Source organism: Microtus oregoni, unplaced genomic scaffold, assembly GCF_018167655.1.
Source record: "Microtus oregoni isolate MIOR12 unplaced genomic scaffold, Mior012 000008F_ref0000371, whole genome shotgun sequence".
NCBI lineage: Eukaryota > Metazoa > Chordata > Mammalia > Rodentia > Cricetidae > Microtus > Microtus oregoni.
In genome coordinates this window covers 52,514,193-52,537,824 of record NW_024543067.1, presented here as the reverse complement: position 1 = coordinate 52,537,824, position 23,632 = coordinate 52,514,193, and the positions used below count along the sequence as shown (strand labels likewise).

General features: G+C 49.1%; 1 protein-coding gene across 3 annotated transcripts in view; it reads left to right on the top strand.

The window, feature by feature from the left end:
- Pknox2 (PBX/knotted 1 homeobox 2) overlaps positions 1-23,632 on the top strand; it is a 271,709-nt gene that overhangs the window by 198,422 nt on the left and 49,655 nt on the right. For all 3 annotated transcript variants that reach the window (XM_041657711.1, XM_041657712.1, XM_041657710.1), the window contains one exon: positions 7,511-7,650. In XM_041657711.1, the coding sequence (XP_041513645.1) occupies positions 7,511-7,650 (140 nt within the window). The remainder of the gene's footprint in view (positions 1-7,510; positions 7,651-23,632) is intronic.

Genomic DNA, 23,632 nt, shown 5'->3' with positions numbered 1-23,632 from the left:
CTTGGGAGAGGAAGTGAGGATGCTTCCTACAGAGGCAGCCATGGGAATTATCAGCCATTTTCGGGCAGCCCGGAGCCCTGGGGTGTGAGGGACGAGAGTGTGGAGAAGAGTGCTGGTCTCCTTTGCTGGGGTTCAGTGAACAGGCCCCAGCTTTGAAAACTCTGAATTCATTATTTACCTCTTCGGAGAGTGTCGGCACTGGCCAAGCCTGATGCTGCCTCCCATCTGTTCTGCCCAAATGGCTTCAAGTAATGACCTTCTCCCATGCAGGTCTCTTTTGGTTTTTCTGTGTGTAGCTCTGACTGTCCTGGAACTCACTCTGTAGACCAGGCTGGTCTTGAATCCACTGAGTTCAACTTCCATCTCTGCCTCCCAAGTGCTGGGTTTAAAGGGCGCTGTCACCACCCGGCCCCAGATAGGTCTTTGAGCAGTCTCTGGGTGCTAGGAAAATGAACCCATGCTGGCTTTTTCCTGCACTAGAGGGGGTGCCAGTTACTGGCTGGAGCTTTTGAAGCCCTTAGTGGGCTGGACCCGCTCAGAATCTGTTGGGCTCCATTAGGACTGCTCATCCTGACTTTCTCCGGCCAGGTCTAGGGCTCAGAGGAGGTTGAGAAAGGGATGTGTCTTAAAAGTGTCTGTGCTGAGAAGTTACAGGTATGGGTGAATCAAGGTTTGTAGCAAGGAATCTGAAGGAGATGTATGATCAAAGACACACAAGAACAATACTGTGTGTAGTGAGGAAACCCGGGAGGTGTGGGCCTGGAAGGGCATGGCAGAGGGTGGGGCATGGATTCTGAGAAGACAAAAGAAAGATAAAAGAAGACTGAAAAAAGAAAGAATCCACAGCCCTTAGCCAAGGGTAGCTCATGGGGAAAGCACTTGCCTAGCATGCACAAGGCCCTGGGTTCGGTCCCCAGCACTGCAGGTAAACCTAGAAAGTGCAATGGAGCAGTTAGCAGAGCGCCCATGCTTTGTCATGCTCCTGTGTGCCCTCCTGGTGGAAATGGAGAGAGTAGTGATCATCTGTGCAACTGAGAGGGCACCTGGAACTCGCTGGAACTGAGTCCCCTGCACAAGGGGACGGTTGATGACTGGTGGTGTTTGTTTCTATCATTCTATGGCCCCACCTCCCTGGGAGTATTACAGAGTGGGTTCTTTTGGCGGAGGTATACCGATGTCACAGGACCCCAGGGCAGACCCACAGAGGAGAAGCAACCAGCTAGTGGGGTGCAGGATTTAAGGTACAAGGATTATGTTAGCAGCCACTGCCATGTTGAGGCTTATTAAGTTCCAGCTGCTTCTCCATGCATTACCTCATTTCATTCTTACCACCTCTCATGGTAAGTATAAAGAATTCTTCCCATTTTATAGACAGGGATCAGAAAGGTTGAAGAAGTTGCCCAAGTCTCACAGGCAGAAAGAGCCTGTGTAAAAGAGATGCCCACCTCAGCACATCCTGCCGAGATCCATTAGCTCCAGATCTTGGCAAGGTGCCCACTGCTCCAATCCGTGTGTGGTCAGAGACTTCCCCCATTATGATCCGAGGCCTTTGGGGTCAGCTAGAAAGGTAGCAGTGCATGATGGGAAGTCCTAGCTGCTCCTCACCATCCACTCCTAAGTTCCGTAGAGTTTGGGTGGCCACTGTGTCAGACAGCGGCGCTACAGCAATACACAGGCAAGACCTGGCCTCTGCTCTCATGCATCCTCCAGTCTGACAGGAGAAGCCAGACAAGCTGGCAGATCATTGGAACCATGCTACCCAGTCATGCAAGCACGGAGCAGGTGTCCTGCCCACTCTGAGGTATCTCTGTCAGGACCACAAAGGGACAGCTGCTCTCTCAGCAGGGATAGAGGGTAAGGAATATCACTCCCGTTCCTCCGATAATGCATCAGAAGGGAAAGTTACACAGGCAAAGTTGCCCAGCAGTCAGCATCAAGGGTGAGATCCAGGGCTTCTTTTGTGTGATGCCCATACCCCTGCTCTCTGCAGTGCACAGCACCTTTCTAGGGAGACTTTGCTGGGGTTCTCCACTCAAGGCTACGGCCTTCCACCTCTGTGATATCAGAGCAGAATTCCCAGTTGGCTCTGGCTGTTGGCAGCAATTCAGAGCTCAGGGTTGACGCCCCTAGTCATCCGCTTTTTTTCTCTAGCTTCGGGTCCCTGGAGGGTCCATCCTTCTGCGGCCTCCAAGAGAAAAAGCAGCACAGCAGTAGGCCACTTTGGGCTAATAAGCCCTCCACACTTCTCTACTTAGGCTCCACCTGTTAGAAGGGCTTTCAGCACAGTCACTGTTGGGGAAATTGACTTGAAATTCTGTGCGAGAAATCTGTAGGGCGACAGACACCGGCAACAAGGATCTCCAGGAGTTTCGTCAGCTGCGTGCACGTCTGTTTTCTTGTCTTAAAGTGGACAGGGGAACGGCACAGAGTTGCTCTTCAGTATGAGAGCCTGCTGCAGCCTTTTATTATTCGCCTAGATGCTGATGAAACTGGAGAAGGGAGGTGTTTAATGGGAAAGGTGTCGTGCAAGCACTAGAGAAGGCAGCCAGAGTGGCACCTTCTGGCATCTTTTACATCCATCCAGACATTCCTCTACACATCCTGGCATGAAGACAAGACTGTCAGAAGAGTTGGCTCTCTTAGCTCCCCTAGATATGGTATATCTATTCATGTATTTCATGAGCCTCAACTCTTCCCACTTAGAGGAGGGAGAGAGGAGAAATCACTTAAGAACTGGGACAAGGGAGCTGAAGAGATGGCTCAGAGGCTAAGAGCACCTGTTGCTCTCCAGAGGAGCTAGGCTGGAGTCAGCGCACCCACATGGCAGCTCATAAGGGTCTGCAACTGCAGTTACAGAGGCTCTGACATCCTCTTCTGGTCTCTGAGGACACCAGGCATGCATGTGGTGCACAAGCATACATATAGGGAAATCATCCACGCTCACACCAGAAGAAAGAAGGAGACAGCGAGGGAGAATGACTGGGACGGGAGTCCTTGAGCTCTGGGGTTTGGGCTGCACTGGTTCCATGTTGGGGACCCAGAGAAGCTTGGTAATTTTCAAGTTGAAGAAAGGGAAGCAGGCAGGTGCCCGTCTCGGGGTCTTCACCCACAGCTAAGAGAAGAGGCAAGAATCACATAGATGGGCCAACACCATCTTGCCCTTTCTTCTAGACATGATCTTGTCCTCTTAATGAGGCCTCACAGCCTGTAGAGCAGGAATTTTTTCCACATTGGGAAATACAATAATGTCAGGAGACTTCTGCCAAAACGTCACTAAGAACCCATAGAGGATCGTCAAACCCAGGCCTGGTTCAGGCTGCTTCACTTGCCTGAGTCTTTTCTGATCCCCTAGTCTGCTCTAAGAGCACTGCTCAACTCTGCCTTCCTCCTCCTCTCTGTCCTAACCTCATCTACCTTTACAGGGACGGTGCTGCATGTTTGTGTTAGTATCATCCCTGCCTCATCCCCAGTGAGCCAGGTAGAATTTCCTTAAAGGAAACGCCAGGGTCTGGAGTGGCTTTGAGACCAGCTGGGAATGTACTGAATGGCCTTGTGGATGGATATGAAGGCTAGTTTCCTCCCATGTCAGGCCGAGGAGAGTGGAAGGAAGTCACTTGGGGAGTATCCTGGAATTAGTGGTGTGCTGGTGAATAACTAACAGTCAGCTCTTGGGGCAGGGTTTGGAGAGGAGGGTTCAGCCCTGATTTGCACCATTCACCAATTTCCTTGCTCTAAGTGCTCCCACCGTGGCCAATTTCAAGGCACCCAGACGTCAACCAGCTTGCAAAATTCCCGAAAACTTCAACCATCAGTTTTCACAGGCCGTTCCATGAGGCCATTTAACAGCCATGTCCTGCCCTGCTTCACCCAGATTTTGCCGCTGCTCCTACTCTTTAGACTTTACTGCCCCTAAAGTGGATTTCAAATTACCCTGTATCCCTGTAGAGCCTCTGACCTTGTGAACAGTGACTGGTCCTATTTGAATTCCAGGTCTTTGGAAATGGCTAGCCAAAGAAACCTGTTTGGAAGTAAACATTCACCCTCCAAACCTGAAAGAAATGCAGACTTTGCTGGATCGGCTCCCATGAGACACTTAACTCTGAGCCATCCTCCTTCTCAAAGCAGCTCTGGTCTCTCCCACCCTCTAACAGTCTCTCGGGGTCTCTCGGGAGATCTGCAAATGGCCGATTTTGATTTAATTTTTATTCTGAGCATTCATCTTTATCCCATCAGGGCCTTCCACTACCTTTCCCCAATCAGGCAGAGGAGTACCTTCCTCACGCTTCTCTGCTCCACGGGCTCATATTAGTAGAGGCCTCTGGATGCCTTCAAGGACACCAGACAATTTACTTAGTGGGCACAGCCGAGTGTACCAGTGTGTTGACATTTTCCCCTCGGATAAGCTTTGTGGTTGTGCTTGCATCAGGACGAGAGTACATTCTGCAACTCCCGTGTTCCGTCATAACCCCCTCATTCAGATGTTGAGGGGGGGAATCTCATGTCTCCCCCATTTTCCCTGCTTACCAAACCATGCTTACACATGCAACAGCATGCTTCCACATGCAACGTCTTTCAGGTAGTCTTCATGCAACAAACTACAGGGTCTCTTCACCATGCTGGACAGCTGTCCTCCGAATGTCCCTCCATGTATTTGTTTAATCCGAAGGGAAACAGGGTCCTAACCCCCTCACTCTGTGCACTGGGCTTTCATGTTGGGATTTGCTTGTTCCTTGTTCACAGACACATTACACCTGGGCTATATCGAGCTAGCCATCAGCTAATGCATTGATACTAACCCTGTATCCCCTGTTCTGGACATATACTATTGATTATGTTTTATTTTTAGAAATGTTCAATTTAAACTTATTAGATGAAAAATAATCTTATTGGGCTTACCCTATCATCCAAATCTGTAAAGACCTTTTGGGTCCAAGTTTCTCATCATCCGCAAATTTGTTGAACATTTCCTTAGATAGCCTTTCCATCACCAAGAAAAATGTTTAAAAAAAGAAAGAAAGAAAGAAAGAAAAAAGAAAAGAAAAGAAAACCAAAAGAAAGCATGTAGCCTTTGCCTAGAAACTTCCCAGATGCTGACATACGTCCTTTAATTATCGTCAGTGAGGTATAGTTCACTGTCCAAGTGATTGTCCACCGGGCCACATACAGTGGGAGATGCGTTGCCTGGGAGAATTACACTGTAATTTCCTCATCTGCCAGTTTAATGATCTTGCCAAATTTTCCAAGCTGCCTGCACTGCTCTCGGCAAGCCCAGAGCGTTGCTCAGTGCCTAGTATGTGGCAGGGCCTCAGGAAGCACCTGCAAACATGCCCATTGGAGGGGACCGATGAGAGAAACGGGGCCAGACCAGGGTGACCGGGACCACCGTCTTCACTGTGTATCCTCTCTCTGCGGCGGGAAGTCTAATGCAAGGGCCAGATCAGGGTGACGAGGACCACCGTCTTCACTGCGTATGTCCTCTTTCTGCGGCGGGAAGTCTAGTGCAATATTTACCTCACTCTTCGTCCATGTAGCACCTCTTTAAAGACCACCAATCCTAAATGCATACTGATGAGAAAACAGGAGCTTAGGCAATTTAAGGGATTTGTCTGAGGTCAAAGGTTAATAAAGGGACAAGCAATTGTCTCTTGGCTTCGAAGCACTATGCGCTCTACCAAGCCCCCTCAGCAATCAGTTTGCATGTGTATCCCATAGTGGCAGGGATGTTTCCTTTTGACAAAATTGATACAGTATAGTAAAACATATTTTTTTACAGTGTCTCATTTATCCTCTGTCATTCATTAATCCCTTGATTCAACATTTATCTAATACTAGTGATGGAATCCAACTGCTATGAGCCCTCCTTGAGTTTTAGAGAGGGGTGGGGAGAAAACAATCAAATATACATATAGCTTATGGTCACAGTGGAGAAAACAATCAAATATACATATAGTTTATGGTCACAGTAAGGAACAGACAGGAAGAATAAAGCAAGGGGAGTGGGGAGAGGGGCCGAGTTTTTCTTTAAAGGTTGGCACCTGGGGATATACACATAGCAATTATATGCTGTGTTCACAAAACCCTTTTTCTTCTATAAAGCAGGGACATAGGTCCTATTAGGAACACCCAAGCTGTGATTCTGAATATTCATTCATTTATTCATTGACTCTTTTTCTTGACAATTTTTTTTTCAAACCTCAGTCATTTTTGTTTAAATATGGTCAGTTGAGTGCAGTTGGTGGTGACTAGGGCAATCGAGTCAGAGCCAAACGTGTGCTCTGTCCAAGAACAATGTGACGAGGGCTAGCATAGTGTCAGGGCTAGGTGGATGGAGGAGAACCTCAGCTATGTTGACACGTCACCATCTTAGGGGTCTATTTAACTAAGAGAACACAATAGAATTAAATTCGGTTATAATGCTTTTCAAATTTTTAGAGATATTGGACCATTTCTTTAAATGAAATTTAGTCAGAAAATTCAATATATTATATTAAAAGGAATTGGTATAGTTAGTGTAGAATTGTCGGCCTTGGGACACCTTCAAAACCCTGTGATCCACTGTGAAAACCACTCCTCTAAAGTCATTGCTATGACCAAGAGCGGATGTCTGTCCACTGCCCATAAATGCTCATCTTCAAGTGGCCATAGAAGCCATATTTGGAGAGCCATTCATGCAGCCATCCAAACTCCTGGAAGGTCACCTCTTGGCTTGTATTAAAAGGAATAAATAAAACTGCTCAAATGAAAAAATATTCAGCCTCTTTTTTTTGCTTTTTAATGTTATCTTATCAAACTCATTGCTATTCAGAAGACCCATAGACAGGAGCTTGGAGAGGTGGCTCAGTAGTTAATAGCACTTGACACTCTGGCGACGGACTTGAGTTCAGTTCCCAGTACCCACATGGTGCCTCACGACCATCTTTAACTCCAGTTTCAGGAGACCCACTGCCATTGTCTGAACTTCAAGAACACCAGACATACATGTGGTACACAAACATACATGAACTCATACACAAAACCACTCAAACACAAAAGACTCATCAACATAATTTAAATAGTTTATTGCATTGTAGTTTTGGGGTTTTTTGTTTGTTTTCCCCTCTGGACAACGATAACAACATTTACAGTAAGAACTAGTTCTCAGGTCAAGACCCAGAAGCTACACCTGTAATCCCAGTGTTTGGGAAGTGGAAACAGGTAGCTTACACATTCAAGATGAGCTCAGCAGCAGATCAAGTTTTAAAGCAACCTGAGCTACAAGAGACCCTGTCTCAGTGAAATAAAATAAATTTATCTGTTTTCAAAGTGTGTTGGGCATCCATTCCCTGGTTACTAAGTTGTTTTCTAGACCATATTCATTTAAACAAATGAGAAAACTGTGCTACTGCCCACTGCAGCAAATGCATTGCATAGGTGCAGCTCTCTTGCCCACATTCTCCCTCCCAGGCACAGCACAGCCCAAGGAAGACCTCTCATTCCCTCTAATCTGCCTTCCTCTTTCTTCTCTCTGCAGATGACAGCCACTACCCAGCCACCTTCCAAGGCCCAGCCTGTCCACATCTCAGCACCCTCAGCTACCGCCAGCACGCCTGTGCCCAGTGCCCCCATCGATCCCCAGGCCCAGCTGGAGGCTGACAAGCGAGCTGTGTACAGGTAGGGGACTCTCCAGCCGGTCTCGGCTGAGAGATGCAGGTCAGAAGGTACAGAGGGTAGGCTCATCAACAGTGATGGCCAGCAGCGGCTTGCCTGAGCATCCCTCAATTCAGAATCCACTTACCCCGCCCCCAGCTCGCCACTGTGGGTTTGCTTTGCTTGCAGGAAGTATCTGTGGGCGATAGGAAAAGCTGGACAGTGTCAGCCACGAGGACACCCTTACCATCTCAAGTGGGAAGATAGCTCCTAATGAAATCAGAAACCCTCCGTTCAGCTAAGCAAACCCTCTCTTCGCCATGTTTCTCATTGCCTTCACTCCAACAAGCTCACCAGGCATCTGATTGCACCGTCTACAACTTGGTAGCAAGTAAACTGTGTGTATGCAAATAGGGAGAGCTTATTAAAACACACAGTCCCTCGGCTACAAGTCCAGACAGGTTGAATCAGTTGGTCAGTCAACAAGAAAAGGGATCTGAGTTGTCTTTGTCAGCACTGAACTTGATGCAGCTAGCTGTTCCTCGGACTGACTCAGCTCCATGCTGCCTTGCAATAGACGTCATATGTGACTGTGTGGGTCCTGGCCCTTCCCCAGAGTGAGAGCTTGCTGAGAGCAGGTAGCTTGTTCCTCTCTGCTTGCACCATGTACCCAGGGCAGCATCCTGAATGAGAAGATAGTGAAGCTCAGGGAAATACCCACTTGCCTTCATCAACTCTACAGTGTGTGTGCTTGGAGAAGAAGGTGCAGTTATCTAAAAACAGACCTGAATGAGATTTTCATTGTCATTTGTTCATGAGGTTCCCACGGTACAAAGGGAAGATGCCCAAGACTGCACTTGGTGTTGAGGCTGGGCTCTGGCTTGCACTCACCTCTGCAAGTTCACATGTTCCCATGCACCAGCAAGTGCAACTTACCCTGGCAGGATACATCACAGCTAATGCAAGTAACCCGAGGAATGATGCACCCCAGACAGGCAAACAGGAAGACAAGTGAATAGGAAGAGTGATTCCTTTCTTTCCCTACACCCCAAAGACAATGCCTTTATGATAATGGTAGCAATTAGTAATGTTATTATCATTATAGCAGCATTATTTTTAGTTGCTCAGATAAGCTGATTGCCTCTAATGCCAACACCTAAATCTTGCAGAAAAAGAAAACAGTACCTGGTCCCTGCCTGTGCAATGCACAAGCCAGGCCCACTGCCTGTGGATTCAGAGCTCTGCCCAGAGAATTCTGGAATCTGTTCATAGTAACTGGTGTTGGTAGCTCTCGGGGAGGACAAAGGGGCCTGCCTCCCTTGGTGTCCTCCCTCCCTCCCTCATACTCTCCTACTGAATCATTGCTATTAATATTGCAGGCACTATGCTGGACTCCTGGGAAAGAGGGTGAGGTAGGAAGGTAAACACAAGTGCTTGTCACCCCAGGACCCAATAGATATGCAAATAAGAAGGCACCACTGTGTACTCAGAGCAACTGGGCAGATTTCCTTTGGGAGGCAGTGTTTGTGGCTGGTCTTATTGGCAGAGCAAGAGACTCCACCAGCTGGAGAAAAGCATAGGCTAGCCCTTTCAGGCTAAACAGAACTTGCTGTTACAGGGTCAGGATCAGCCCACGGCAAGAGCAGCTGCAGGTGCAAAGAGGGATTTCACAGCTCCCTGTCCATGAGCCTGGGTAACTCTTGTGTGCCTTCGTGAGCGTGAGCAGCTTGAGAAGGAAGAGGAAGTAAATGACCTCTGAAAGCCACCCAGTGGCCCGATGGCTCAGGCTTACACTCGTAGTCCTCTATTTAGATTGCTACTCCAGATGTGGTCTGTGGGCCAGCAGCAGGGTCTTAAATAAGTGAGAAGTGATTAGAAAGGCCGTGTCTCAGGGTCCCCCCAAACCTCCGGATTCAACATGGTCTTGGGGGATTCGTATGCTCGTGAGAGACTCATCCTGTGCCTTTTCGCAGAACCATACGGAGGGGGTGTGTAGTAAGCATGGATCATAGAGGGTGTCTCTGATTAAGAGGATCTTTGCAGGCTGGAGAGATGGCTCAGGGGCCAGAGACCCTGGTTGCTTTTCCAGAAGACTCATTGATTCTCAGTACCCACATGGCAGCTCACAAAATCTGTAACTCCAGTTCCAGGAGGTCCAATGCCTTCTTCTGGCTTTGTGGTTCAGGCAAAGCATTATTATACTTAAAATAATACTTTTTTAAAAAAATAGGTGCTCTTTGGGAGAAACCATCAGAGAGGCTAAGGTGGGGTGCTGAGAAGACAGTGCACACATAAACATAAAGCCCCCACCCCCACCCCACTGGTCTCCTGCTCGTTCTCATTGTTGCCCCTAGGCCACAAACATAATTCCCATTGTGCATCCAATCATGCTATCTGCTAGGCATAAAAAGTTTCTGGAAGCTCAGGTTTGTGCTCCTACCGCTCACTGAGCTTCAGGTCCATGAGAGACTCAAGCAGCATATTTAATAAGAGTTAATGAGGCAACCATGTAAGCACCTGGCACCGTGGTCGGCATAAAGCAAAACTGTGCTTCACAAGGCCATCACATCCACAGGCTCCAAGTCCTTCCCAAGGTTCCAGGCTCACGCTGCACCCAAGCCAAACTGCAGGAGAAGTGACCCACTGCTCCCCAAGACCTGTCCACTGTGTCCCTTGAAGTAGGCGCAGAACTTCCTTCAGTTAGCACTTTTTCCTGCTCACCCCTTTTCTTCCCTGGGGCTAACCCAACAAAAGCCCTGAGCATTTGCCCAAGGTAGGCTGTGGCCTTCTGGCCCAGGAGAGGCACTCCTAGGCAAACATGGCTGGATAGGTTGGAGCTAACACCTATTCTATTGCCCAGCTCCCCAGCTCTCCAGCCCTATTGCTCGAGGCCCAGAGCCTCAGAGTGGCTCCTGCGTTCACACCTCACCTACCAGTACCAGTAGCCCTCTCAGCAGCCATTGCTTGGATGCCCAGGCTCCTGTAGGGTCGGTAATTTTAATTAGATTTGTCTGCCCAGGGCAGTTTGGTTGTTCCAAACACATCAAGGAGTCCACATCTTATATCAATAAATATAATAAGACCCTTCCCATTCAGATTAGTGCTACTTTTTTGGAAGTCTTCCCTGTGGCCCCTTCTAGTATTATAGATGGAGGAAGACGGGGGAGGCTGCCCACCCCCACCGATACAGCCCCTGCTGACAGGCAGAGGGGCCGTGTGACAAAGGGAAGGGAGCCTGCCAGTGCCCCCAAGGTTTTATTTGTGTATAAGGATGTGCTAATGAAATGTATTGGTTCCCTTCTGATCTGGAGGCTGGGGGAGGGGTCGAGCAGAACTTGTCTTTAATTGGATCATACCAGAGCATCATCTGGGCTAATCAGCAAGGCAACCAGGAGCTCCGGCTCAGATTAATGATTTCAGTCTAATCCAAGCAGATCCCATGATTGGATACACATCCCGGGTAATTGTGTTTGTGGCCCAGGAGCAATGATGAGAGGGAATAGGAAGAGGGGAGGCTTGTGGAGTAGGAGGCTTTAGGTTTGGATGGTCCTCGGTTTTCTCAGCCCCCACCGCAACGCTGATGTTTCCTTCTTCCAGAGAAGTTCAAATGTTACTTGGAGTGCAGCACCCCACCTGCCGCGCGGCTGAACAGTGGTCAGGTGTCGGGTGCAGCTTGAGACGGAGGGATTAGGAGGCAGAGCAGAGACGGGGCCAAGAGGGTGAGGTTAATCCAGCTTTCACTCCCCCTCCTCCCCTCCAGTCTCCTTCGCTCCCCTTTGAAGTGTGTGGGTTCCCATGGAAACCGCAATGTCCTGGGGAGCAGAAGAGTGGCAGGGAGCTAGGCTGGCCAGGTGCGAGGGTGGGGGAGGAGGGCGACTTTGCCGTGCATGCTCAGCTAAAGTCTGGGCTGCCTCTCCTTTGGTGGGAGAACCCTCAGAGCTGTGACTCACGGGCAGCGCTGAAGTTACCTGTGATAAAGACGTGTGGGCCGGGGGCCCGGATAGGAAGAAAAGAGTAAAACGGTTGTGCTTCTCTTCCCCGTGGAAAAGCACTAGAGGGTCAGCTGCAGGATCAGCCAGAGAGGGTGACTCCTCTTCTCTGTCCCGTGTTCCTTTGTGCCATTACAATTAAATTAATTGGATTAACGTCTGGGATTAACATTCCCGTGCCCTCCACTCACTAGACTGTTAACTCCATGAGGACAGGGTTGGGTCCCTGTCAATCTTGCTCATTGCTCTGTCCCAACACTTCACACAAACCAACCTTAGCAATTTAGGCAAAGAGGGTGTTATAATACTTGTTGAGGGCACTAATTAAAAAGGTTAGACAGTGCCCCATAAATACACCATGCCCTAAGTTGATGTGCTGGCAAGCGGCTGGGGCAGGGAGAGTCTAGTAGCATTTGCCAATTTCTGTGGTGTAAATGCTCCTTCCATGACCCACTCAAAAGGGCTACTGAAGGGTTGGAAGAGATACACAGGACTCAGTCTTGCCAGGGTGAAGTACAATCCCCACACGAGGAGCCAGATCACAGATGCACAGTCCCTATTTACAAACGGGGGACGGGAAATATTCCTCCATGCAGATTCTGTGGGGTAGCCTTCAAAGGCCTTGATCCTATCTTGGTTCTGTCCTCTCGGGTCTAACATGGAAATCTTAGTTTGCAGTGTTCTGTCTTTAATGACTTAATGCTTCAAAAAGTGCTGAGGGTGGAATGAGGCCCCGACGTCTACGTGCATAAGTACCATGGTGCTCCAACTGAACCCGGAGGCAGAGAGTTTTCTCCTTCGGGGACTCTACACAGTGCTTTTCGGTGCACTTGAGCCAGCCACCTCTCAGCATCCACCCTTGCCCAAGAGCCTTTGCGGGCTTCCCAGGGAGCAAACTCCAGAAGCCCTGCCTTCAACCATTCTTTTCATCTCCTCTTTCTTTTCTCCTGTCTTAGAATCTTGGCTTTTGCATACAACATACATGACTCTTCAGATCAGTTCCGGATCCCATGAGCCAATCAGCTGGGAGCTTCCACCCAGGTGTGCCCTACCCCCCCCCCCCGAGATCTCGTGCCAAGTCCAGCTGTCACTCAATAAAGCAAGGTGCATTCCTAAAGCACTATGTATATTATACTCGTTCCTCTTGCAGCCAGACTGGGTTCCTCTCAAATCCGCACCTGTCAGAGAAGGGAGGAAACAGGACAACCGAGCAGCATTCAGATCACTCCCATGAGACCATCCTAAAGGTCACCGAATCCCAAGCCTTGATCCTGACAGTCCTTTTAGCTGGAGGTGCAAATTCAGCCTAGCAACCCATGCTAGGCAGGGGAAATAGAAAAATGTTCTAGAAATAGATGTGGCAATAACTAACTTTGTCACCTTGGATGAGTTAATCTCTCCGAGCCTCCATCTTCTCAACCGGAGAAAAGAAAACACTAATAGCCAGGGTAAGGCTACGTAGCATTAGGTGAAGCCCAGTGCAGAGGGCTGTGTGTGTTCGGTGGCCTGGAGGGTCTTAAGTACCACCCAGCTCTGTGGCTTCGGCCTACTCAGTCTGAAACATTCGGTGATATAGGACAACAGCCTTGGCACCTGCCTGCTTCACACTCTGGCTCCACAACTGGACACCAAGTCGTTCTATGTCCCGGCTTCCTCATCTGTAAATGGGAGCAAAAGTAATACTATCTTTCCGTCAGGATTAGATTGGCACAGGCCAAGGCTTAGTAAAGAACCTGGGTGGAGGCGGGTGCTCAAGAATGAAGTGCTCGCTGCTCAAGCATGGAGACCAGAGTTTGGATCAAAAAGAAAAACAGAGAGAGAGAGAGAGACAGACAGAGACAGAGGAAAGAGGGCAGTGCTTGTTTGTAACTGAGTGATGGGGTTGCTTGGGTAGGTGGATCCTGGGCACTCACTGGCCAGCCTGTTTAGGGTTCAGGGTCAGTGAGAAACCCTGACTCAAAAACTAAGGTGGGAAGGAACAAAAGAGATCTGCCATCTTCCTCTGGCTGCCAGGGACAGGTCTACTCCCCCACACTAGTACACAAGCACACCCCACATGCACATCTGGCAGAAGGTAAGCGGTCTCTCTAGGTGTCCGCTCTAGAAAATTGAAGCAAGCAGGGTCAGTAGGACGAGGAAGTCAAGGGCAGGGCTACGAAGATGAGAGGGGCTCCTATTCACAATGCTATTCAATTAAGCATTTATTTAGTGTGCTGTGGGATGTAAAACATCGTATTGAGTCCTGAAGGCATTACAAAGGAGGAATGAACAGGGAGGGAGGAGAGTAGAGGCAGAAAGTAGCTGAAGGGTGAATCCTGCACCATAGCAAGGGCTCCAAAATGCATCCAAGTGTCTAACATTGGCGTGAGCCCTGTGCGGGAGAGTCACACTGGTTTTTCCGAGGGAGGTGAATCCTGAGAGAACTGTCCTTCCAGGGACTGGGCTGGGAGATGCTAGGAAACCAGTGTCCCCGCAATTAGGCTGGACAAGGGGGCAGGGGTCCTGTTGTGACTACCCCCTTCAGCAACTTCCTGGCCAGGGCCCTGGGAACTGCCACTTCCTAATGATGAGTCGCTGAGGGAATTTGTCTGCCCTGTGACCAAAGAGTGTTTTGGCTACTACTAAGTGACCCCAGGGGTTAACTCTCTGTCCTCACTGGCACTCTGCTTGGTCATGCATGGAATGTGTTAGATAAGGTATAGCCCCAGAATGGCGTGAGAGAAACCGAGCCATTCCAAGGATGAAGTCGGGACCAGCCAAGGCCTCTGAAGTACTAGGTACAAGGGACAGATGTTCCAGGCTGTGTCCTTGGCTAGGCTTTATGGGCTAGAAACTTGAGGGACTGTTCCCTGCTCTCTGAAGCAGCTGGGTTTACTGGCATGGGAAAGAAAATCTCAGCTAGTGGCTGTCATTGGGGGCTCCAGACTTCTGAAGCCATTACTTAGGAAGTGACACCAGGCTCTAATTTCTCTGGTTGCAAGGAAAGCCCATTCTGTTCCCTCCCCACTGGCTTCTGAAGGCTCTCGGCCCAAGCTTGGCTTCTGCACAGGTTCCTGGCAGGCCAGTGGGCTGTAACTGCCTCGTTCTGGAGCAGTATGCCCAGAGATGGTAAGTCCTGGGCCTCCACCACTCACAGTCTTCATCTAGATAGAACTGAACTGTCCGCAGGCTGTGCCCGTACCCCCACCAAGATGTAACTTACCCAGGAATCCAGAAGGCCGAAGAATTATCCTCACAAGGTCATACAGTGTTAGGTACACAGAGACCCCAGTGACCAGTGACTACAGCCTCTTTACAAAAGGGAACGGAGCCAATACTGGGTCTCCCTAGTAGTGCAAATGAAGTGGGATAGAGTGAGAGCATACTGGGGCTTTAGGGTGTCTTTCTCCAGTGGCTCCTTACCACGGTTCAATTGACCTAAACCCCCCTCCTTTAACCAATGGCCCTCTGCATTTGTTACACACTGATCCATTTCATGGTTATGTGAAAAGAACACAGAGCCAAGCTTGTCTCTTCCAACTCTATTATTGGGTGAAATCACTGAACCTCTTCTGAAAGGCCATTCTACTCCATAGAGTAGACATCCAACGAGAAAAACGGGGCTCTGTAAAAGCTGAAGTGTGTCCCCACACGGAGAAGTGTTGTTAGCAGAGGATATACTTCTGGAAACCTAGCTGATAAAGCAGAGATTTCTTGTCTCGGTGCTTAAGGATACACAGGACAGCTTGGTTTCTGAACCCAAGATACATAACATTCAAGGATGGTGGAATAAAGAAAGGAAAGAAGTGATCGAAAATTAGCATCTGGGGGTTGGAGAGATGGCTCAGTGGTTAAGACTGCTCTTCCAGAGGTCCTGAGTTCAAGTCCCAGCAAACACAAGGTGGCTGTAATGAGATCTGGTGCTCTCTTCTGGCTTTCAGGCATACAGGCAAAACACTGTATAGATAATAAATAAATCTTAAAGAAAAAAAAAAAGAAATAAAATTAGCATCTGAGGCCCAGTGAGGTGACTCTGTGGTTAAAGGTGCTTGCTGCCAAACCTGACAACTTGAGTTCAGTCCTCAGATGCCCACGTGGTGGAAGGACGGAACCAACCCCTGCCAAGCTGTCCTTTGACTGTCCATGAGTACCTGCCCACATATAAATATATATAAACCACATACAAATAAATGAAATAGACATAAAAATAAAAGTAAAAAATTACCACGTGGGAGAAATGGAAGAGTTTAGCACTTGGGATTTGAATACCCAGATTTAAGTTTCAAATCACTTACTAGATGAAATTACTCAACCACACAGCGTGTGAGTTTGCTAATCAGTAGCATGGGTGTATAAAGGGCATAGGGGTGGGTTGCCGTGAGTGTGTTTTAAGAGTTCTTTTTAACTGGACTAGTGCCACCAAATATGTGTGAATATGCGTTCAGTCCCTGCCGGTGACCAAGGTAAAGAGGACAGAGCTCCCTTCTCCTCCTCTAACCTGGTCCTCTCTTGCAATACGACCTGTTGGTGAGCTGCCTGGTTTTCTGGTGACCAGGATAGACCCTCTGACCGCCACTCATTAGCTGCCTAATTTCAGGGAAAGCCGATTCTTTTCCGTGCCTGTTACCTCTGATCTTCATGAAAGGGCTGGGCAGAAGGCCTATGTAAGGTTTTGTTTTTAGATTTTTTGCTCTTGTAGACTAGACTTAACATCCACATTGTTGAGATTTCATCTTGATTTTGTTTTTGATGTGCCAGCCCCCCCACCCCGTGTGTGTGTGTGTGTGTGTGTGTGTGTGTGTGTGTGTGTGTAAGTACACGTGAGCGCGTGCGCAGGAATTTGGGTCCCACACTCACCGTCCACCCACCTGGGGGAAGAGAGCTGGGCTGCAGCCCAGGAACCCTAACAGATGCAGCTCTGATTTAGTAACAAGAAGCAGTCCTCTCCAAGGCAACCCAGGCGAACATACCGCCCACTGGGCAGGACTAAAAATAATCCTGCATGCTTTCAACGTCACACCTGAAGTAAAAATACATCCAACCAGGGGCTTCTGGCTTGTTCTCCCCCACCCTGCTCTGTGCTCTCCATCTGGTGCTTTCGAAGTTACGGGGGGAGTAGAAGCTGAACATGCACCTTTTTTCACACCCCACCCCAAGACCTTCCACCCCTCCCCACCCCCAAACCCCAGCAGAAGCAGGTCCTGTTGCAGCAGCCATGTCCACAAGCTGTCGGATGGCTAAATCTGTCTCAAGCTTGCCCGGTAACAACAGACTCTAAGCCAGAAAGAACATCAAGCTCCTGTCTCAGAAATCTCATCTCTCTAGTTACTGCTTGCCTCATTTGAGTCTTCCCATTCGTCGGTGGTCAGAGCCCTATCAACCCCCTGCTAGCTCCACCCTCTGTCTCTACACTCACTGGGAATTTAGGAAAGTTATTGGGTCACAGACAGCAGTCGCTCACCTCGTGGGAAGGAAAATGGTTCCGTGTGCAGCAACTGTGGTTAGTAGAAGTCAACGTCATAGGGAAATAAGGAATTCTTACTGGTAGTACTTTTTTGACTAAAGGAAAATAAAGTTTTGGCCGGACCTGGTGGCTCATGACTTTAAGCCCAGCACTCAGGAGACTGAGATGAGAAGACTTTGGAGTTCGAGGCCAGCCTGAGCTCCATCACAAATGCAAAATCAGCCTGGGGCTCATACAAAACCCTGTTTCATGACTCCAAAGCAACATAGAGAGCAGGAGATAGCACTGCCAAGAAGCTATTGTGGCTGCTATCAGAGAGACATCAGAAAACACCGTCCCTGACAGATGACGTGCTGATAAGAACACATCGGAAAATTAGAACGAGCTCCTAGTCGTTAAAAGCACGATGATGGGCTGGGGAGACGCTTCAGCGGGATAAAGAGCTTGAGTTCGGCTGTTCAACTTTCCATGGGAAAGCTGGGAGTAGCAATGCATGACTGTAACACCAGCACTGCGCTGGGATGGCGTGACAGGCTGGTCTCTGGGGGCTTGCTGGCCAGCCAGCCTCGCTCGATGATGAGCGGTAAGCTCAGTTCAACACATTGTGTCTCAAAGACCAAAGTGAAGATGGACAGAGGAAATTGATCTCTGTCCTCCATGTGTTCATTCAAAAGAGAAAGAAGCGAAGGAAGGAAAGGAGGGAGGGAGGAAGTTGGTTTTGCATTCTGAAAATGGCATGCCATCTCTCCCCCCTCTCTTTCTGAGTCTCTATTGAAATTAGCACATGGGCTCATTATCCAGGCAAATGAGTCATCAGACGAGGAAAAAATAAATGGATGGAAGTGGAAGGTATCATTGTTGCTTTGCACAAGGGAGTCCACACACCTCCAGAGGGGCTAAATGAGTATTAACCACTAGCTTACTCAGGGCCAAAGACTATCAGTCTTCATTTAATTATGCATGGAAGGGATTATCCCTGTTAAATAAAAGGGGAAACTGAGGCTCAGAGACATTCTGTAACGCGCCCAAATGTCATGTTCCTGTCTGTCTGTCTCCGAAGTCTGTATTTGTTCCAAACGCCCCTGTTTTGCACTCTGAACCATGAGTGAAGTCATGAGAGAAACCCGAGAGTTTCCTGCGGTGACTATGAAAGAACTGGACAGCCTGGTTGTTAGAGCGACCCATAGTGTCTTCACAGAAGAGAGGGTGTGTGGAGTTGGGTTCTGCCAACCAGTAGAAGGAATGCAGGGGCGGGAAGCACCGTGCAAGAAGTCAGTGGGGCCCAGTGCAGAGTCAGATCCTGGAGCAGTGCCTTCTGGGATATTGTCTCTGTGACCCCTGTGTTCTCTGGCCTGGGATACTAGCAATAAAGCATCACAATGCCAGCCCCTGGGTCGAGTTTCTGGGAAGGAAGGAAGGCCTTTGGCAGCCATGCGTGGCGATATGGGTAAGCAGTAGCTCTTGCCAGCCCCACCCTTAGTGTCCCACCCCAGCTGGCCCTCTGGCCAACAGATTAGTGTCTTCTGGAGCAGGCTGATTCTGTCTGTGACTTTGGTCCTTCTAGATTGTTTCCACCCAGAAATATCTATCACGTATCATCCTTTCCACCCTCTGGTCACCATCCTGTTCCATCTGGGAAGGGCTGTCCCTAACTCTTCCCTTTGGAAGGAACCTGGGGCTCTAGGAGGATTGGGCAGTGAGCCTGGGCTCCCTCTGCCTGTACCTCAGCAGGATGAATGTGGTTGGAAGGGATGGGGGTGGTACTGAGGGAGTCTGGAGGCTTCCAGGGTGGCCACGGGGGCCAGGAGGAGGTGGACAGCCCAATCAGGTGGCCACATACTTGGCTGGACCCATAATTGAGGTCTGTAGCCTGGCCAAGGTCACATGAAAAGAAGGGACAGAGGCTTGACAGGATTTATCTTCCAGAGAGAGCAAGGACAGTGCCTGGGAGCATCCCTGAGCTCCTCCAATCTGCAGTGGCTTTTTCTGACTGTGTGTCTATTCTGACACTCTTGTTCTTCGTTTTTGACTCCCAGCCTCTCCCAAGCTGTTTGCATCGTTCCCCCACCCTGTCTCTCTGTTTCTATTCTTCACTAAGTAGGAAAAAAATGGTTTAAATTAAAAACAAAAGAAGCAGCACTGTCAAATTGCCTAAGGAGGAAGAAAGGGAAACGGGAAAGGACCCAGCTATCTTTTCTTGAGTCCTTTTCATAAAGAGACACGCGCTGCAGCCACAGAGGGGAACTCAGTCAGCTTGGAGTGTAGAAGACTGCCGGGAAAGTTGTGGTTTCCGTCCCGGGTCTTCACAAACTTTCAGGAAACTTTTCAGCCCCAATCTTTGCAAAGAACCTGTCTCAAAGTGGGAGGGGGGCGTGAAAAGAATTTTGTGGATTCTCACCAGCTCTCAGAAGCCTCAGTGAGGTAGGGTAAGCAACTTCTGACCCTGAAAAAAAGCCTCTTGGTCTTGGCAGAGAGACTATCGCGATCCCAGGGGTCTCAGGCTTTCCTCGCTGAGAGGAGTGGTGGGAACTTCTGCCAAGGGCTTCAGCCAGCACACGGTCCTTGTCTGATCTCCCTGGGGAGAGCAGTCCCACCCACCTAACCCCCCACTGGGCGCTCTTGACCAGCGTAGTTGGGTGATGTAGAAAACAGGAAGGCAGACGTGTCAGAAGTAATTAAACCAAACGATGACTTAAACCCCTGTAGAAATCAACACATCCGGTTTAATCACCTTCTTAAGCTCGCACAAGGCTGCAATCCTATGGAGAGAGCTTCTTTATTTCTTTGGATCGTTAACAGGAACTGCATACCTTGGGCTTGATTTGAGTTCGGATGCTCCTGGGGAGAGGTGATGAGGGTGGGGGTGGGGCCGGGGGCACGGAACAGAGAAAAGAAATAATAAAATGTTATTTAAGATCATCCCTTCTTCCCCTCTCCCAGGGACCAGCCTTGTCTCTCCCACCCTCCTGCCTCTGTCCATGCTCCCAGCACCCAGGCGGAGGCACAGTGCTGAATGTGCTAAATTAGGCCATTAGAGAAATTCATTTCTCTTTATTAGTCTGTGTCAAATCCTTTTTATTAGTGGCTGGAAACGACCTCTCTTCTGCAGTAAAATGTCATGCCGGTTCACTCCTTTTATTTGTTCTGCACTGACGAGGCTCAAACTCTCACTGAATTAGTGCAGTGAGATTTATTTCCTCCAAATTTTGAACGGCTTAAGGGAGATTGGGGTGGAAGGGGGCGGTCAGGAGGGAGGTGGCCTGTGGGGAGCCGACTTGGGAAGGGGTGGGGAGGGAGAAGGTGAGCTCCTGTGGAGGTCAAATGTCCTCTGCTCTTTGGAAATAAAGTCTAATGACCATCTCTCATATCTTGTTCGTCTTCCAGACCCCGGGGACTAAGTCCCCACCCTCGTGTTTCAAGCTTCTAAAGGGTTTGGTCCAGGGGTACACGGACCTGGACAGCAGAAGGGAAGGCTCCTTAAAACCTGTGTTTTTGAGCTGGGTGTGCAGCTCAGTAGCAAATCACTCGTCTGCTATGCATGAGACTCTAAGTTTGATTGCCAGCACCAAAAAGCAAACATCTTAGCTGGACAAACTGACATGCTAGAAGCCAAGGTCATATATATACATTAGGAAATTCTTCCCCTTATTCCATCCCCAGGGCCATTTTCATCCCTGGTTGCTTAGATGTCAGCTCCCTTCCATATTAAAGTTGTCCTCTAAGCCTGAAGCAGAAGCTGCTGAGGAGGACCCCTCAATGGGGCCCAACAGGGGCTGTGACTTCTCCACTTACCTGAGGATCAGGAAGAATAGCTTAGGAAATATAGTACAAAGCTTAGGCAGACACATGATGGACAAATGCAGAAGGGACAGTGGGCTCACCTGTAACTTCCCTGGGGACAGCCTTAGGGAAGCCCAAAGCCACGACTGCAGTCCTAATACCCATCAGGGCCAATGGTTGCTTGGACTGGTCCTGGAGGTAATGTTGTCTAACCATCCCCATGCAAGTAGGGGACTAGTTCACTGAGTGATCTAGGAGAGCACATGGGATCCAAGGGTAACCCCGTTAGCCTGGCATGGCTCCTGAGGATGGGCTCCTGTGTTCATGGGATGAGACAGTCACAGGAGCCTGGTGGGATAAGAGAAGGGAGGTTTGGGGTGCTGACAGTGCTGCTCAGCTCCCCAGCTCTGGTCAAGAGCAGGAGGCCAGGACAATCCCATGGACCTTAACCAAAATAAAAAGAAAAATACCCCCAAAATGTGGCCCAGCAAGATGGCTCAATGAGTTAAGGCATTTACTGACAAGCCTGGCGACCGGAGTTCAAGCCCCAGGGTTCCACAAAGTAGATGGAGAGAGTCAGCTCCTGCGAGTTGTCCTCTGACCTCAAACGAAAGAACGAGCAAGCAAATGAACGAACGAACAAACAAATAAATGAAATGAAAGAAGGAAAGAAAATACTATCAAACGAAACAAAAAGTCCCACACGTGTGTCTCTAGGGAGACTGACACGTGCAAGTGTCACACGGCCACTCTGCAAAAGAGCAGGATGTGGTTCCTCATTATGCTGGACGCCACTGCCTTCTGCCCCATCCCCACCCCTGCAAGCCCGGCTCTGTGGCCCTGTGGCTCTGGCCTGGGCCTACTAAGCATCTCAGAGCCTGACACCTGAGCCGTGTTAGCTCTGTGGTTTCCTCTCCTCTCTGCCCCCATCACACTATCACACCTGACTGCATCACCCACCTCAGAGCTCCTTGCCTTCCTTCTCCCTGCTGAAAACACCTCTCCCTCAGCTCTTCGCATGGTTGCCCCTCATCATTCCAGGCTTAACTTAAATGTCACTTCCTCAGAGAGGCCCTCCCTGACCATTCTAAAGAAAGCTGCTTGCGCTACTCTGCAGAGGCAAGAGTAGGAGCAGAGGAAACCTGTGCTTGTAGCTGGGGCACTGAATCCCAGCAGGCCCCACCCTCCCACCCCACATGCCACTTATGCTGTGTATGCAGAAAACACAACTCTGCACGTGAATTACGTACAGGTAAGGCATATACTACACTTGTGACATACAAAGTCAAGCCCCCAGCTGCATGTACACAACCCTATGTGCATATGTACTACATGAACGCAAAATCACATGCACACACAGTGAAACACACATGCTGACATAGTACAAACACTTGCTCTACAGAGAGCCTGCACTCAACTCCCAGTCCACACACGTGCATACACACACACGCACACACGCACGCACACACTCTCTCCATTTGGCAGCTGCCCACCCTCCCTCCAGCCAGTGAGGAAGGAATATGCAGTGACCGCATGGCTGCTGTGGGTTGGGGCATGGGCTGCACCCCCACCACCTGGCACGATGCTTCGGATTATTAGTTCCTGGTAATTTAGTGCCCTTGTACAGAGTCGATTTGTGCCTTTCATTCCTAATTGATCTAGTGGCTGTTTAAATGGCAGCAGGCATCTGTTGAGAGTAGGAAGGTTCATAAGGCGCAATAATTCATAACACCGTCTGGAATTTGCCTTTCATGGCCCTCAGCTAAACCACTGCAGGGCTCTGCTTAAATTACAGCCACTGAGGCTTTCTTTGGTATTCCACTCAGGGCCAAGAGAATCTTGCATTAAACTGGGATCAGGTTAGATTAGACTATAATATGCTGCAGTATTGGAGGCTGCAAATGAAGACTTATACTGGAGTTTAACCCCTTCACCTCGTGTTCTCTTTGTCTTCAGCCGGGGAGCTAAATTCACCCCATTGTTTTTCCCTGTCATCTCCTTGCTGGGTGCATTAGAGCTCCTGGCAATTCTGGGATGGCTGAGAGTGAACCTTAAATATTGGTCCTCTTTCTTGCATACTCCAAGCCCAGTATACAGCCTGGGGGCCCAGTAGTTTATACACCAGCTTCTCTAAACACAGATCAGATGGTCATCTTAAGTGGGAATAGATCTCCCTTTATCCTCCCACCCCTCCTACACTTAAGTGGAGAGAGTGAGGCTGGGCAAGTATGATTTTATGAGGCTAAGCACTCCTGTCTGGGGTTCTGGGGTGGGACAGACATCAGGGCTTCCCTCAGCCCACTCAGTGATATTGAACATACTGTGCTGGCTAGAGGCTCGGTTCTGCTTCCAGTGTCTAGTCTCCTCAGGACTTATACTATGTTCCCCAATATGGTTGTCATTAGCCACATGTGACTATTTAAACTTGAATTAATTAAAATTCAATAAAATTAAAGATTCATCATCTTAGTCGCACTGGCCGTATTTCAAGTGCTCATTGGCCTCGAGTGGCTAGTGGTTCCTGTGTTAGATGGAGCAAATGGAAGACCGTTTGCTTCACTGCAGAAAGTTCTGTAGGAAAGTGCTAGCCGGGCTACCCCTGTGGCAGAGGACCAGTGGGCAGATCCAGCACAGGTTCCTCTCCTTCCTCTCCCACGAAACAGTGCTGAATAGAAAATAAAGAAGCAGATGTTGTGGTCTCAGGAGCCTGAGGAGAAAGATTCAAGGTGTGCAGATGCTTTCTTAGAACAGGGGAAGGGATTGGGGCTCTCTCCATGCCAGAGTCAACAGCCTA